This window comes from Gekko japonicus, unplaced genomic scaffold (assembly GCF_001447785.1).
Source record: "Gekko japonicus isolate JY-2015 unplaced genomic scaffold, Gekko_japonicus_V1.1 scaffold2850, whole genome shotgun sequence".
In the NCBI taxonomy this organism is placed as follows: Eukaryota; Metazoa; Chordata; class Lepidosauria; order Squamata; family Gekkonidae; genus Gekko; species Gekko japonicus.
Window position 1 is genome coordinate 108624 of NW_015164746.1, and position 16763 is coordinate 125386.

Here is a 16763-nt window from a genome sequence, read left to right on the forward strand (position 1 = left end):
GGCCGGCCGGCTCGGGGGAGGAGGCGGCAGCGGCGGCAGCTAGGCTCTCCTCCCCGGCCGCCCCCCCTCCCTACCCACCCGGCGGCAGCGTTCGCAGAGCATCTCCTGCGCACGCGCAGGAGACGCTCTTGCACTTTCGGGGGGATTTTAACATCCCCCCGAATTTTTTTTTAACTTTTTTTATTTTTGTGCACACGTGGGGACTGGCCCACGTGTGCACAAACCTTCCCCGCCCCCCCCAGCTGCCCCCTCCGTGCTGATTTAAGTATCCGCACGGAGGGGGCAACTTGGCTATTAGTATAAGGATAGTTAAATATTCAGAGTTTGCAATGGATCTTTGTTCACTGGAGAGGAGGCATTTTCTTCTGGTGTAAAAATCTTTATTTCTAAAGGGAAGGATACACAGGAAATCTACAAAACAATACACACTTAAGAGTAAGACTATATACTTGCAACAACAGACAGATCAGATGGATAATGGAGATTCCTCTTTCTTCTTTACCCCTAGAAGGAAATCACCTGAATGCATTAACCAATGATTATTAGTAAATAGACTCCAGTTTCCCGGCCTTTCTCCCCATTGGCTTTGTGCCAGGTTCCCTTCCAGGTCAGTCTAAACAACAACACACAATGTAAACACATTAACCCTATAATGACTGGATTTAGACTTTGCAGCACACATATTTCCAACAGGAACAAGGGTCACTGGGAGCGTGGGGGGAGGTATTTATGGATTTCCTGCATTGTGCAGAGAATTGGACTAGATGAACCTGGAGGTCCCTTCCAATTCTATGATTCTATGAACATAGGTAAAGGTAAAGGTTCCCTTGCTCGAAAGCCAGTCGAGTCCGAATCTAGGGTTGCGGTGCTCATCTCCGTTTCAAAGCCGAAGAGCCAGCGCTGTCCGAAGACATTTCCGTGGTCATGTGGCCGGCATGACTAAACACCAAGGCGCACGGAATGCTGTTACCTTCCCACCGAAGTGGTACCGATTTATCTACTTGCAATGTCTTCCTTTCGAATGGCTAGGTTGGCAGGAGCTGGAACTAGAGACGGGAGCTCACTCCATCATGCGGCAACCCGGGTCTTGAACTGCTGAACTACCGACCTTCCACAGCCTGCAGTTCAGCGTCTTAACCACTTGAGCCACCGCAGCTCCTCTATGAACATAAAGGTAAAGGTAAAGGTTCCCTTGCTCGAAAGCCAGTCGAATCCGACTCTAGGGTTGCGGTGCTCATCTCCGTTTCAAAGCCGAAGAGCCAGTGCTGTCCAAAGACGTTTCCGTGGTCATGTGGCCGGCATGACTAAACACCAAGGCGCACGGAACGCTGTTCCCTTCCCACCGAAGTGGTACCTATTTATCTACTTGCAATTTCTTGCTTTCGAACTGCTAGGTTGGCAGGAGCTGGAACTAGAGACAGGAGCTCACCCTGTCTTGCGGCACCCGGGTCTTGAACCACTGAACTACTGACCTTCCACAGCCTGCAGTTCAGTGTCTTAACCACTTGAGCCACCGCATACAGCCCACCAATTGCTCTGTACAGATTTCTGGGTCAAGAAAAATGAGGGCTGAACCCATTTTAATGCACAAATATTTTTTTCTTCCTTCAGGTTCTTTCTAAGCCGTTTGGGACAGAGGCTGCCGACATGACAGTCATGGTGGAAATCACGTTCTTTGTCCTTTGTGCTCTGTCACAAGGTAAACCTTCCAGCCAACCCAAAAGTACGGAGGGGAACAAGGCACCTCACCACTAGCATAGTGGGAGAGGAAAATCGCTTTGGCGAGCCAGTCATTTGGCTTGCTGAAAATTTTGTACATGATTACGTATCAGCGGACCATGGTTAAATATTACCAAATGTTCCCTGGAACCAAGAATGCTACCATGTAGGTGGTAGCTTACTCTTATTGTTTCATGCTGATCTCATACGTTAGCAAGGTCAGGGGAACAATTTATCCCCCACCTAGTTGCACCCAGGGCACACCTAGCGACACGAGAAAGTTTCTCCTATGAGTCACCTTCCATAACTGTAGGCATTTCCAGACAAAGAGCCATGTCAGTCTACAGTAAAAGAAGAGCTAAATTTGGAGTCCAGTAGAACCTTAGAGAACAACAAGGTTTTCGGTGTACCATCTCTGGAGAGTCAACTCTGGCTTCATCAGAAAGCCGACAAAGAAATCTTTGACTCTCAAAAATGTATACCCTGAAAACCTTGTGTGTCTACGTTGCTACTGGACCCAAGTCTAAGATTTCCAGATCGAAACACAAGCCTGAATAGGGATGATCACTCAACCTGCTGGTTCGGCTCATGACTTCTTCATCACTCAGAATCAGTAGTCATTTTTTCCTATGGGCTGTTTGTTCGTTGAACAGTTCATGGCAGTTCAACAGTTTGCTTCAACATATTCCTTTCTAGTAGCACAATTGGCTACTAGAACCGCAATTGCACAATTGGCAATTGCGAACCGCAATTGGCTTTTTGCAGATGTGGGTTCTCAGACAAGCCAACAGAGATGAACACACATGAAATTGATTTATACTGAATGAGACCCTTGGTCCATCAGAGTCAGAACTGTCTACTTTGACTGGCAGCAGCACTCCATGGTCCAGCTGGAGATATTTATAATAATCATCATCATCATCTTTCAATTTACTGATCACTTAATCCTGCAGAGCTTGCTGGCTCTGAGCAATTTACAGTTACTCAATATTACGAGGGACTAACAATGATTTGTAGGGTAGGGGAGGACAACATATATACATCTTAATTCACACACATTCGCTGCTGACAAAGGTTTCATTCAGTTGAATACGAGACGTGATCCGCACGACATTTTTTTCTCGGCCTGGTTTGATGGCGTCAGCTTTTCTCCAGACTCCTTCGAGTTGTAGCGCTGCACTGCCACCACCTGGCCGGAACGGGCCATTACAGGCTTTCTTCATGCCGAGGAGATCTCTCTAGGCTTTCCAATCTTGCGAGCTGGACTTCCGTTCGCTGGCTAACACCACCCCACCGGGGGGGGGGTGTTCAGTGTGCCCACTCTCTCTAAGGAGTGGTACCCATTTTATCTACTCGCCGAAGCTTTCGAACCGCTGGGTAGACAGCGAGCTGGGGACAGGGCTGGTAGCTCACACCAGTGCAGGGCTAGAACTGACAGCAAGCCTGTTCAGCTCAGATGTTACTATTATAACCAGAGAATAAATCCTCTGTGCCACCGCTCCCCTTTTCAAATTAACTTCTACCTAGTTCTTTCAACTGGAGATGGTCGGGATTGGACCTAGGACCTTCTGTGCGCCAAGCTGGTGCTCTGCCACTGAGCCGTGGGCTTTCCCCATCTTCACTGCAGTGTTGCTCCACTGTTCTAATAAACAGTTAAATGTGTTATAATCATCAGTCTGTTCCACATTGTCATTTTTGTAACTCATTTGTCCAGGGCTCTTTTTGTAGCAGGAACTCCTTAGCATATTAGGTGACACACCCATAATGTAGCCAGTCCTCCAAGAGCTTACAGTAGCCCCTGTTAGAAGAGCTAGGGGTGTGTCGCCTAATATGCAAAGGAGTTCCTGCTACAAAAAGAGCCCTGTTTGTCCCTATTGCTTCAGGGTCCCCCCCAAAAAATGTGTTTTGCTCTCTCTAGTAGTCCCAGAGGGAGCAAGACACATGTGGGAGAAGGGGGCAAAACCCACAGCAATACGAACAAACGAGTGACAAAAATGACAATGTGGAAGAGCCCATAATAAATAAACACTGAGTTGGATCTAGACTACTTTTTCCAAAGCAGAATGGGATTTCCTTGTCTGACCCATGTCACCGCAGCCCACTGATATTTACAAAATGCTTCTCCAGGGGAATAGGGGGACTTGAAGAATGGCTCGGGAGGGTTCGGCACTGGGAAGGGAGAGTCTGCCAGTTTAGTCTAGATCCAAACTCCTGTGCTTGCAAAGCAAGCAAACAAACAAACAAAAAAACCCTACCATGTTGTGTCATTGAATTAGTCCTTAGTGGCACCAATGGCTGCTGACCTGGTTGGATTGGCGGTGTTAAGTCGCTCGCTTAACAAAGTAGTCGGAGAGTGATTCAGCAAAGGTCCAACTTTATTCAACCACTCGAACACAACTCCAACACGGATCAACATCTGATAGCCAGAACAGCTTTTGCATTAAAGCTGTTCCCTTTTTAAACTCTCCCGGCTAATGTAGCCATGCCTACTATACAATTATCAACCAATAAGGTTGTATACATAAGGACCAATCACGGACGTTCCCGCTCAGGGAGCTTGCTGACCAGTGATTGGTTGGATTTGGATCCTAGCCCAGGACGAAGCTTTACATGGCAAGTCAATTATGTAGTTCACATATCGTTATGCATTCAGTGGCAGCCATTGAATACATTACAGGCAGCATTTTCACACGTGGGCAGTTTTAGAAAGAAAGAAAAAGCAAAGCTGTTTGGCTAGTGTTCAGTCAGTTTGGTGCTGATCCGAACAGACCTACTGATCATCTCACATTTGATTGACTCAGGCTGTGATCACACATACTATGAGCCTCTCCCCCTGAGTCTCGAAGGACTTTATGATGTGCCAATCAACATCTTCTGGTGGTCCCTGGCCCCAGGGACGTCCATCTCTCCTCAACTAGGGCAAAGGCCTTTTCAGCTCTGGTCCCTTCCTGATGGAATGAACTTCCATATGAGATCAGGGCCCTGTGGGGCCTGCAAGACAGAGCTCCTCCACCAGGCTTTATGATCTGCCAATCAACATCTTCTGGTGGTCCCTGACCCCAGGGACGTCCATCTCTCCTCAACTAGGGCCAGGGCCTTTTCAGCTCTGGTCTCTACCTGGTGGAATGAGCGTCCATTTGAGATCAGGGCCCTGTGGGACCTGCAAGACAGAGCTCCTCCACCAGGCTTTTAAAAGGGGTGACGGATGTCCCTCCCTCTTTACTGGGCCTCCCTCAAGGGGTCAGAACTGCGTATCAAAGATGGCATCTGTGAGGTTTTAATATCAGTGACAACAACACTGGATGAAGGTTACTGTAGTATTTTACGAGTGAGATGATTACTAGAGCTTCTAAGTGATTCAGGCTAAAGATTGGAATACCCTGACCCTTTGGTTTTTCCACAGCAAACGGCTGTTTCCAGCTCATCACCCCATCTAGATGGGGTGCTAGACCTGCCAACTGTTCAGCCCCACTGAAGGACGTCCTACCTGAAAATGTCGTCATCATCCACACAGCCGGCACTCCCTGTCAAACAAGAGAAGAGTGCAGCAGGGAAACAAGAAACGTGCAGGATTACCATCAGGGGACCAAGCGCTGGTGTGACATTGCCTACAGGTAAAATGATTGCTTTCAATGTGGTACCTTAAGAGCAATGAAGTGATGAATATATATATTCTTGTCCCACTCAGTTAGTGGCAGGGGTATTTCGTAGAAAAAGAGGTGCAGGAGCTAATTAGCATAACTCATTAGCTTAATTTATTTGCATATGCCACACCCCCTGATATCTCCGGATGTCTGTCATAAGGCAACACCCTCCACTCAGGCTCCACTGGACTGTTTTGGATTGCTAGCTATTGGGGGGGCGGGGATGTGCAGATCTGTCCTCGCAGAGGAGGGAGAGCTTTTACCTGAATAAAACTTGGTCTTAAATGTGCCACTGGACTGTTTTGGACCGGGGGTGGGGTGGGGGGAGCTATGCAACTTACCTGGCTGGTTCTTGCTCTGACTGAGGGCTTCTGGGAGCAGGGGGGGGCTTGTTGCATGTGCCCACCCCTTGGGCTCTTTACTGCCGGAGCTCCACTCCCGTGCGCTCCTGCAAGAAATGACCCCTGGTTCCATACCCTCGATCATTTCAGTTGCCCTTTTCTGCACTTTTCCTAATGTGCAGTGAGCAGAACTGTACTCAATATTCCAAATTTTATTTATTTATTTCAATTTCTCAACCACCCTTCCCGGCTTACGTGGGGCTCAGGGTAGTTTACAACAACATAAAATCCATTACGAATTTTAAAACCAGTTAAAATTACAAAAATCCCATACTAAAATATTCAGCATAAGTATTTAAACACTTTGACAAGGTGGCATGATTAGCATTCAAATTTCATGATTTCCATGAGGGGGAGGGGAGGGTGCCGGTCAGATGTAGAGAAACCGTCGCTGGCCTCAACCAAAGTCCTGGCAGAACATCTCTGCCTTGCATGCCCTGTGGAACTTTAATAGACCAGACAGGACATGGATGTTGTCTGGCATAGAGTTCCACCAGGGCTGAGAAAGCCCTGGCCCTGGTCAAAGGCCAGCCAGATATCTTTAGGGCTGGGAATCAAATGAGGCTGCACCATCGAAATATTAAGTCTCTCTCATTTATCGCTTCCTGCCTGTGAAGCACTCATCTTGTGGCAAGCTGCACTCCAACCCTGCAACAAAGACGTTAACATACAAAGACAATAACATAAGATGTTGACAAGCTCGAGTGTGTCCAGAAGAGGGCAGCCAGGATGGTGAGAGGGTTGGAATCCAAGTCTTATGAGGAAAGGCTGAAAGAGTTGGGTATGTTTCGCCTGGGAAAGAGAAGGCTTCGAGGGGACGTGATTGCAGTCTTCAAGTATTTGAAGGGCTGTCATGTAGAAGATGGAGCAGATCTATTCTCTCTTGCTCCGGATTGCAAGACTAGGTCTAATGGGTGGAAATTAGAAGGGAGTCGATACCGGCTAAATATCAGGAGAAACTTCCTAACTGTAAGAGTGGTTGAGCAGTGGAACAGTCTGCCTCGGGAGGTGGCAGATGCTCCTTCGCTGGACATTTTCAAGCGGAGGCTGGACGGCCATCTTTCGGGTATGTTGTAGGCAGGGCTATTTTTGGGCAGGAATTCGCAGGAACGGAGTTCTGGCTGGCTCCCAAGTTTGCCACGCCCAGCAAGAACTCATTAGAATAATAGGCCACATCCCAGAGCGAGTGTGGCCCAATATGCTAATGAGTTCCTGTTGTTGGGTGTGGCCTATTATGCTAATGAGTTCCTGCTGGGCTTTTTCTACAAAAAGAGCCCTGGTTGTAGGTATGTAGGGCTATCTTTCAGCTATACTCCTGCAGAGTGCAGGGGGTTGGACTAGATGATGACCTGCAAGGTCCCTTCCAACTCTAATATTCTATGATTCTATACACGAAGCTGCCTTATACTGAATCAGACCCTTGGTCCATTAAGGTCAATATTGTCTACTCAGACTGGCAGTGGCTCTCCAGGGTCTCAAGCAGAGGACTTTCCCATCATCTACCGTCAGATCATTTCAGCTGGAGATGCCGGGGATTGAACCCGGGACCTTCTGCATGCCGAGCAGAGGCTTTACCCTTGAGCCCCTACCCCTCCCAAACTGATTCCCAGTTCTGATATTGCTGTACTTATCTGGGAGGCAAAATAATGAGTGAGCTATGAAGGAAATCCGGGAAGATAGAGGAGGGATGGGTTTATCTATCCAGGATCTCCAGTTGAGTAACGTACATCTAGTAAATGGGTTTATAATTCGGTTTGCTCTCAGCTCCTGAAGGGGAAAAAATGGTATTATTTGCACTGTTATAAATCCCCGTGAATGTAGATTCCGTTCAGCCGTAAGGCTTTCCTGTAGATTTTCGTAATAGAAAAAAAAACCTCCTTTAAAACAAGGTTTTATTTATTTACTTACTTACGTTCTTATTTACTGACTTACTTATTTTTAAAACATTTATATCCTGCAAGTTTGATGTAGTGGTTGAGAGCGGTGGACTCTAATCTGGGAGAACTGAGTTTGATTCCCCACTCCTCCACATGCAGTTGCTGGTGTGACCGTCTGTCACAAGTTCTCTCAGGGCCTTGAAAGAGCTCTCTCAGCTCCACCTACCTCACAGGGTGTCTGTTGTGGGGAGGGGGTGGGAAAGGTGATGGTAAGCTGCTCTGAGACTCCAAGTGAAGGGTGGGGTATAAATCCAATCTCCTCCTCCTCCTCCTCCTCTTCGTGGTTCAAGGTGGCTTACCATAGGTTGTAGTAATAAGTAGTAGGCTAGGTGCAACTCTAAAAAATAATCTTTTCCTTTCTTTCCCCCTTGCCAGCTTCCTGATTGGTGAGGATGGGTATGTGTATGAGGGGCGAGGCTGGCGCGCTGAAGGAGCTCACACCCTGGGCTACAATGACTTGTCCCTGGGAGTCGCTTTCATCGGCCTCTTCACAGGTACTTGTATTGACTGCCCTCTGAAACAAGACAGTAATTGCGCTGAATGATGACTCGTACCATCTATGTTACATTATTTATCAATTAATTTATCTATTATTTTCAATTCATAACCCGCCTTTCCTGCACAGGCAGGCTCAAGGCAGTGCACAACAGGAAAGAATACAATAAACCATGGATGCATAAGTGCAATGCTATAAAATTCATGTAACAGCAACTATACATACAAAGTGCAATTCAGTGCAGATGGCAATTGCTGTATGGTGGTTGTCATGATCTGGGCTGTGCCACTAGAGGCCTACGAGGCCCAGGGAGTCTGGCTAGCAGTAGGTGAGGCTAGGCCTACAACTCCCAGAAGCTCTTGAGAGGTTTTGGAGCCAAAATTGACCAATAAGAAAAGAGGAGGGCTTGGAATAAAAGACCTGGTGCAGCAGGAAAAGCTGTTCTTTTCCCCAGAGGGCAAAGCCAGAAGGCAGGCTCCTGCAGGGAAGAGACCCTCAACCTGAGGGAAGGGTGAGTAGTCTAAGGCCACTTGAGATAGTGAGCTAGGGACAGTATATATTTAGACACATTAGAGCATTTGATTTCTTTTCTTTTCACCCACTTACTGTTATTATTCTGCACCTTGTTGTTTGACCTCCTATACAATAAACTATTTTCATTGTTCACTCTGCCTAGTCCTCACACCTATTATTTAGCCAAAAAGGAGGTCTGAAGGTCTTGGGAGGGTGCTCTGGGCCTTCTCAAGGGAGCCTGGAACCAGAGTGGTGGCAGCATCAGGTGACACCCCACCTGAGCCATGACAGTGGTCCTATGTGGCTAAGCCAGTATCCATAATAGTTCTTAGTGACAATAACATGAGGGCCGGAGCAGTTCAGTTTTTAATAACTCATTCCTCAGTGGCGGCTCCTAATCGAAGGCCTGGTGGAAGAGCTCCATTTTACAGGCCCTGCAGAACTGTAAGAAATCCTGCAGGGCCCTGATGTCTTCTGGGAGCTCATTCCACCAGTGTGGAGCCGCCACTGAGAAGGCCCTAGCTCTGGTAGCGGCCAATCTGGCATCTTTCAGACCAGAGAGAGTCAGGCGATTTTGCGACCCTGTCCTCAGTGCTCTTTGGGGGATGTAAGGGGAAAGGTGGTCCCTCAAGTAGGCAGGCCCCTGACCATATAGGGCTTTAAAGGTCAAAAACAGCACCTTGAAGCAAATCCGGTATGCTATTGGCAGCCAGTGCAATGCCTAATCAGATGTCGGAGGAGCCAGAGCGGTGCTTTAAGAAAGCAGAGGCATGTAGCTGCATGTCCAAGCTACCCTCGAGTTCTAGAACTGAGTTATGTAGGGATGCCATCATCTGGAATAACATCTCCAGACTGCCGATATCCGTTCCCCTGGGGGAAATAGATGATTTGGAGGGTGGAATATGTGGTCTGTTTATTATATATATGCAGGGCTATTTTTGGGCAGGAACGCACAGGAACAGAGTTCCGGCTGGCTTCCAAGTTGGCCACACCCAGCAGGAACTCATTAGCATAATAGGCCACACCCAACAGCAGAGACTCATTAGGACTGGCTACATGAGGGGTGTGTGGCCCAACATGCAAAGGAGTTCCTGCTACAAGAAAAGCCCTGGGTTTTGACAACAAACAAGGTAAACAGAATAACAAGCAAAAGGTGGGTGTGGCTGGATGAGCACACTTCTGGTAACATGGGGCTGTAGCCTAATGTGCCAATGAGTTGTGCTGTCAGGGGTGTGGCCTAATATGCTAATGAGTTTCTGCTGTTGGGTGTGGCCTATTATGCTAATGAGTTCCTGCTGGGCTTTATCTACCAAAAGAGCCCTGTATATATGCCTATATGTGATGGAACAGTCTGCTCCCACCCCCCCATGATATCTGTGTGATTTAACTTGGTCCTATTGGGTGGAGCTCTGGTTTCAGTTTCCAGTTTTGTCTGTTTGCTGGAGTCGTCGGTTGTTGGAGTTGTCTCCTTACAAACAAGTAACTGATGTTTTGAGCCAGCTTGTCTCTGCTGATGGACCTAAGGACGGGTGCCTGGGAACCCACAGCGAAAGGCGGACATTACATAATCTATGACATTGTACCCCACTGAAGTTCCCTATCCTGTGCAGGCTCCACCCCCAAATCTCCCGGAGTTTTCCAACCTGGAGCTAGCAACCCTACTGCCTCCCCCTCCGCCACCAGTGGCCAGGGAGGGGCTGGCAACTCTAGAATTCTGGAAAGGCTGGGTTACAGAAGCTGGTGACCAGCCCCTGGTTGGAAGCTGAGATGCAAGTAATATATGACAGACCTCCTAGTTGATACAAGATCAGAGTTATAGAAACAACCAGGGAAACGTTTTGTATATAATGCAATAGATACTATATTGGACAGAGCTGAGTGGGTTCCTTTGCATATGGCAGGATGTCTTATCACAGGGTAAGAAAAGCCAGCTCCACGTGTTGGCCACTTGCATTAAATAATGACTTTGGGAGGTACCCGGGCTATTAACTCGGTGTGTGGGTTTCACGTTCCTCTCACTCCTGTTGAGTACAGATCTTTTTTTCTCATCACGGACTCCTCCCCAGAGGGCAAAGAAGAACAGGATGGGCCTAGCTGGTTGCACAGCTATCGGGGGGGGGGGCATTCAAGACACCCACATTGCATGCTGTCATTAAAAGGAGGCTCACCAGCCATGGAATTATGGAACCTCACTCGATGTTCTCACCCATGTGTTTTGCGTAGGAGGGTGTGCATTTGACTGCCAGATGGAGATGCCACAGCAGGGAGGTTCTCGGGAGAACACAATGCAGTCGGTGTTAAAGGGGTGGGTGTTGGTCCTTGAAGGGAAATGAAAGGTCATTCTCCTTCAGATTCCAAAACACGGCCTGGATACATGTTAAAGTCAACCTGCCACCCAAGGAAATTAAACCGGGCTGAAAATCTCCTCCATTGTTTGACAAAACGAGGACTCCCTTGCATTTTATTAGCACCAAGAATACAGTGCATCACTTGCCCCAGACTGGGAGTTCCTATCTATACCTTGTGGCTAATAGCCACTGATGGACCTCTGCTCCATATGTTTCATCTAATTCCCTCTTGAAGCTGTCCATGCTTATAGCCGCCGCCACCTCCTGTGGCAGTGAATTCCATGTGTTAATGTGTTAGTGAAGGCTGAAGGGTAAGAGGAGCTTTCAAATTTCTTGTGGTGGCACTGTTAAAAGAAATTCTCTTAATTCCTGAATTATTCAAGGGGGTTTTTTAATGTAGGCTTACAGTGTACCAAAGGGTTCACAAACTTACTTGGATAAATTATTAGAGACCGTGGTGTACACTGTGATGCATAGTTTATTGTAAGTAGGCTCTTATGTAATTTTTGTAACACCTAAAAGTGTCATGTTAATCCTTATGTCATGCTTCAGTTTAAGGATGGGCACAGACTGGGGGGAAATGGAGGTTTGTGGAGGTTCGTGGTTTGCGAATTTCACAAACAGCAAACTTCCATGGACTTTCCCAGTTTACGAACCAGTTCGTGGTTTGTGAGATGCATGATAGGTGCAACCTGGAAGTTAGCTCAGGAGGCATTTAAATGCTTCCCGAGCCCACTTCCAGATTGTGCCACTGCAGCAGTGGCAGGGCTTCAAAGGGTTCATAGAATCATAGAACGTTAGAGTTGGAAGGGACCTTGCAGGTTATCTAGTCCAACCCCCTGCACTCTGTAGGAGCATAGCCAAAAGACAGCCCTACAACATACCCAAAAAATGGTCACCCAGCTTCCGCTTGAAAACGTCCAGTGAAGGAGCATCCACCTCCTCCTGAGGCAGTCTGTTCCACTGCTCAACGACTCTCACAGTTAGGAAGTTTCTCCTGATTTTTAGCCGGCATCGACTCCCTTGTAATTTCCACCCATTAGATCTAGTCTTGCAATCCGGAGCAAGAGAGAATAGATCCACTCCATCTTCTACATGACAGCCCTTCAAATACTTGAAGACTGCAATCATGTCCCCTCGAAGCCTTCTCTTTCCCAGGCTAAACATACCCAACTCTTTCGGCCTTTCCTCATAAGACTTGGATTCCAACCCTCTCACCATCCTGGTTGCCCTCTTCTGGACATGCTTGAGCTTGTCAACATCCTTCCTAAAACGTGGTGCCCAAAACTGGACACAGTACTCCAGATGAGGCCTGACCATAGCAGAATGGTCCCTGGGCACCAGCATGTCTGACCCATGGACCTCCCTAACAGACCAAATGGACCACTGGAAAAAAAATCAACGTCTGTGGTCATTCCATTAAAACTGCAAATGCACAGACTGGGCAAATGGACCCCAAACCAAGGCCCGGTTTGTCACAAAATTAGGTCCATGAACCAGTCTGTGCCCATCCCTACTTCAGTTCTTTCTGCCTGGTTCCAGACTTCTCAAATTCTAATGCATTAGTTATTGAATGTCCCCTTTCGCTGATTGTATTGACTCACTCTCTGTAATCTCGCAGGGCTCTTTTTGTAGAAAAAGCCCAGCAGGAACTCATTAGCATAATAGACCACACCCAACAGCAGAAACTCATATTAGGCCACACACATGACAACACAGCTCATTAGCATATTAGGCCGCACCCCCATGTTACCAGAAGTGTAGTCATTCAGCCACGCCCACCTTTTGCTTCTTATTCTGTTTACCTTGTTTGTTGTCAAAACCCAGGGCTTTTCTTGTAGCAGGAACTCCTTTGCATGTAAGGCCACACACCCCTAACGTAGCCAATCCTAACGAGTTTCTGCTGTTGGGTGTGGCCTATTATGCTAATGAGTTCCTGCTGGGCGTGGCCAACTCGGAAGCCAGCAGGAACTCCGTTCCTGTGCGTTCCTGCCCAGAAATAGCCCTGGTAATCCGCATTGAGTCCCTGTGAGAAAATGGACCGCAAACAATGCCGACAAAAATAAAAGAAATGAAGAAAATAAAATGAGAGCATCGTATCAAGGGTCACTCCGACAGATTGCTCTTAGAGTTGTTGAAGGGCATGATGGCCCTGACCTGGGTAGCCCAGGCTAGCCTGATCTCATCGGCTCTTGGAGGCTAAGCAGGATCAGACCCGACTAGTATTTGGGTGGGAGACTGCAAAGGAATACCAGGGTTGCTATGCAGAGGCAGACAAGGCTATCCACCTCTGAATGTCTCTCATCTTGAAAACTCTACGAGGTCACCTTAAGTCTGCTGTGACTTTATGGCAAAAAAGGAGGGCATGATGGGGGGAGGGACCACAAATAAGGAGTTTTGAATCCCAACTTTTTGTTCTTTCCCCCTTTCCAGACAGGTCTCCCAATGAAGCAGCGTGGAAAGCCCTGAAGTGCTGGCTTGACTTCTCGGTAAAGATAGGCTACCTCCATCCTGACTACGTTTTAATGGCTCACAGCGATGTCAGCGATATCGTATCTCCTGGAGAGCACGTCCGTCAAGTCATTTCAAAGTGGCCCCATTATAAGCACCAATAGGAACCATCCCCTATCTCCCCGACCAACTTCAAGTGTGGCGTCTGTGATCCCATTGGAATAGAAAGGGGATAAAAATGGGATGATGTTCCAGCAGTGAATTGGGGGGGCAGGGGTATTTTGGGGCAGGAACGCACAGGAACGGAGTTCTGGCTGGCTTCAGAGTTGGCCACGCCCACTACAGCCAAAACCTTAGCGTACGTGGCTACATAGGGGAGGCCTGGAGAGCGACCCCCCCCCCGGTGACTCCAAGGTAAGCAGGCCAGGGGGGCCTGGAAGGATCGGGGAGGCATTTAAATGCTTCCCCGTGCCTTCCCCGGCAAGCCAAGGGCAAGCCAAGGGAAGGCAGTTTAAACCACCTTCCCTTCGAGGGGGGAGCTTGCCCAGGCTCCCCATAGCTGCGGAGCACCTGGGCAAGCCAAGGGAAGGCATGAGGCGTGACCTAATACGCTAATGAGCTGCACGGTCAGGGGTGTGGTCTAATATGCTAATGAGTTTATGCTGTTGGGTGTGGCCTATTATGCTAATGAGTTCCTGCTGGGCTTTTTCTACAAAAAAAGCCCTGGGGGCGCGATATTTCTCCGGGTACATTGGGTTGTGAAGGGCCAGGTACAAAACAATCTCCTCCTTTTTTTCTGTCACAGGTGCCTCCATTGTAGGAAGATGCTTAACTTGCCACCTCCCACCCTTTTGTGATTCATCCAGGCCACCACAGCAGCCCTTTTATGGTGGAGCCTGTTCTCAAAATCCCAGAAGCACTCACAAGCAGCATTCACTCTAAGCTGAGTTAGTGTAAGCTAGCTCACAGTTTTTTTAGCCTCCAGCTTGCACATTTTTTGCCTTAGCCCAGGAAGGGATGGCTCCGGAGCGAACTAATTTCTGCAGTAGCCAAATCGCTCCCTCACAACTTTAATGCCGGTAGCTCACAAAGTAGAATCTTTGCTCACAAGACTCCACAGCGTAGAGGGAGCATTGCTCACCAGCTGAACAAAACTGAAGACCCCTGTGGGTTAAGTGTTAGATCGCGCTAACAAAGGAACCGTAGAGTGATTCAGCAAGTGATTCAGCTTTATTTAGAAGTAACGAACAAGCACTAACTCAGTAAGAAACCAGAACAGAAAACAGTGGGAGCTTATGCTCCTTTTAAACATAACCGGGCTAATGTAGCCACGCCTATTTACAAATAACAACCAATGAGATTGCTAGAATAAAGACCAATGGGAGTCTTTCCCTCCTAGGGAATGGTATCGTTCTGATTGGTCGCTGTTACGAAGCGACCAATAGGAAGTTCGCTCAGAGGAGCCCTGGTCTGGCTCGAAGCTTAACATGGGAGTCCTATGAGGTGATTCATGTAATCATTTCAATACATTACAATTCCTCCCCCCTAAGTTAAGCCATCATCCCAATTGTTTTATTATTTACAAACATGCAATCAACCTTTGTACATCAGTTATTCCAACAGTATTTACACTCATAGTCCTTCAGATAAGTCGGCATTTGCCGCGAACGCTGGGACCTGCGGAGCGGTGCAGGCTCCATGGGCAGACAAGGTTGTGGGTCAGAGTGGGGTTCACTACAGCCTGGATCAGGCACAGACTCGACTGGGATTTCAGCCCCGCACACAGGGTTCTGCCCTGACTCGGGGACAGTACCGGGCCTTTCGGTACTCACCGCCTGCTCTGGGGGTGTCCACTCGACATCAGGGGATTCAGCCGTCGGAGAGTCAGCGCTGTCCCTAGCCCAACGTCTCCTTAACTGATCTATGTGGCGCCGCCATATTCGACCGTCAGCTAACTGCACCACATACATTCGAGTACCCACAGAGTCGGATATAACCCCAGGAAGCCATAAGTGCCCGTTTGCATAATTTCGTGCGAAAACCTTGTCCCCTTTTTCAAACATGCGCACCTTCGGTTGCGCCGTGGTACGCTCGGATTGCTCTTCAGTGAGGTCTGGGTGCATTCGGTTCAAACGGGTCGTGAGTCTCCGCCCCATTAACAATTCGGCCGGACTACGGCCTGTAGCACTACAGGGGGTGGTGTGCTGCAGCAAAAGAAAGGAGCCCAGCCTCTGGCTCCAGTCCCCTTCGTCCATTTTACCCAGGGCCTCTTTGGCCGTCCTGACCATCCGTTCGGCTTGGCCATTAGATGCCGGATGGAAAGGGGCCGAAGTCATTTGGCGTATGCCATTACTCGTGAGGAAGAGCCTAAATTCCTCAGACACAAATTGAGGCCCGTTGTCACTGACGATGACGTCAGGCAACCCGTGGGTGGCAAAAAGTCGGCGGAGCGCATGGATCACAGCAAGTGATGTGGTCGATTTCATATGCACGACCTCCAGCCATTTGGACATAGCGTCCACCACAATTAGGAACATTTGCCCTTGGAGAGGGCCAGCAAAATCTATATGCAATCTGGCCCAGGGTTTACCAGATGACTCCCAGCCTTGGGGTGTAGCTTGTGGGGGATCGGGTCTGACTTGCTGGCATTTGGGACACCCTCGTACCCATTCTTCGATCTCTTTGTCCAGCCCCGGCCACCAGACATACCCTCTGGCCAACGCTTTGGTGTGTACCATACCGGGGTGACCCTCGTGCAGCGACTCTAACACTCTCGTCCTGAGTTTGTCAGGAACCACCACCCTGTTCCCCCATAATACACAGCCCTTAGAAATGGATAGTTCATTTTGACGGCTTTTGTAAGGGCCGAACTCCGGTTCAACGCTTCCAACCGGCCACCCCCTCCAAACCCAGTTTAATACTCGGGACAGCACGCTATCCTTGGCCGTGTGTGCTGCAATGTCCCTGGATGATACCGGGGGTCGAGGAAGCTCCTCAATTGCCAAGACCTCACAGGCGGGGGCAGGGTCTGCGCCAATGTCCGGCACCGGGCACCGGCTGAGGGCATCCGCATGCCCAATCGCTTTCCCAGGCCGGTGCTCTAAGTCAAAATCATAAGCCTGCAAAAATATCGCCCATCTAAGCATGCGTGGGGACATGATGTTTGGCAATTGCTTATCGGGCGCAAAAATCCCCAGTAGCGGCTTGTGGTCAGTGACCAGCAAAAATCGTCTGCCAAAAATAAAATCATGGAA

The 16763-nt window shown here is 48.5% G+C and overlaps 1 protein-coding gene across 2 annotated transcripts in view; it reads left to right on the top strand.

Annotated features, from left to right (window-relative positions):
• LOC107109065 (peptidoglycan recognition protein 3-like) overlaps nt 1-13840 on the top strand; it is a 28989-nt gene extending 15149 nt beyond the window's left edge. For both annotated transcript variants that reach the window (XM_015409640.1, XM_015409639.1), the window contains exons 2-5: nt 1612-1699; nt 5123-5333; nt 8077-8195; nt 13492-13840. In XM_015409640.1, the coding sequence (XP_015265126.1) occupies nt 1648-1699; nt 5123-5333; nt 8077-8195; nt 13492-13673 (564 nt within the window). In that variant the 5' untranslated portion in view covers nt 1612-1647 and the 3' untranslated portion in view covers nt 13674-13840. The remainder of the gene's footprint in view (nt 1-1611; nt 1700-5122; nt 5334-8076; nt 8196-13491) is intronic.
• Nucleotides 13841-16763: the final 2923 nt, after the last annotated feature.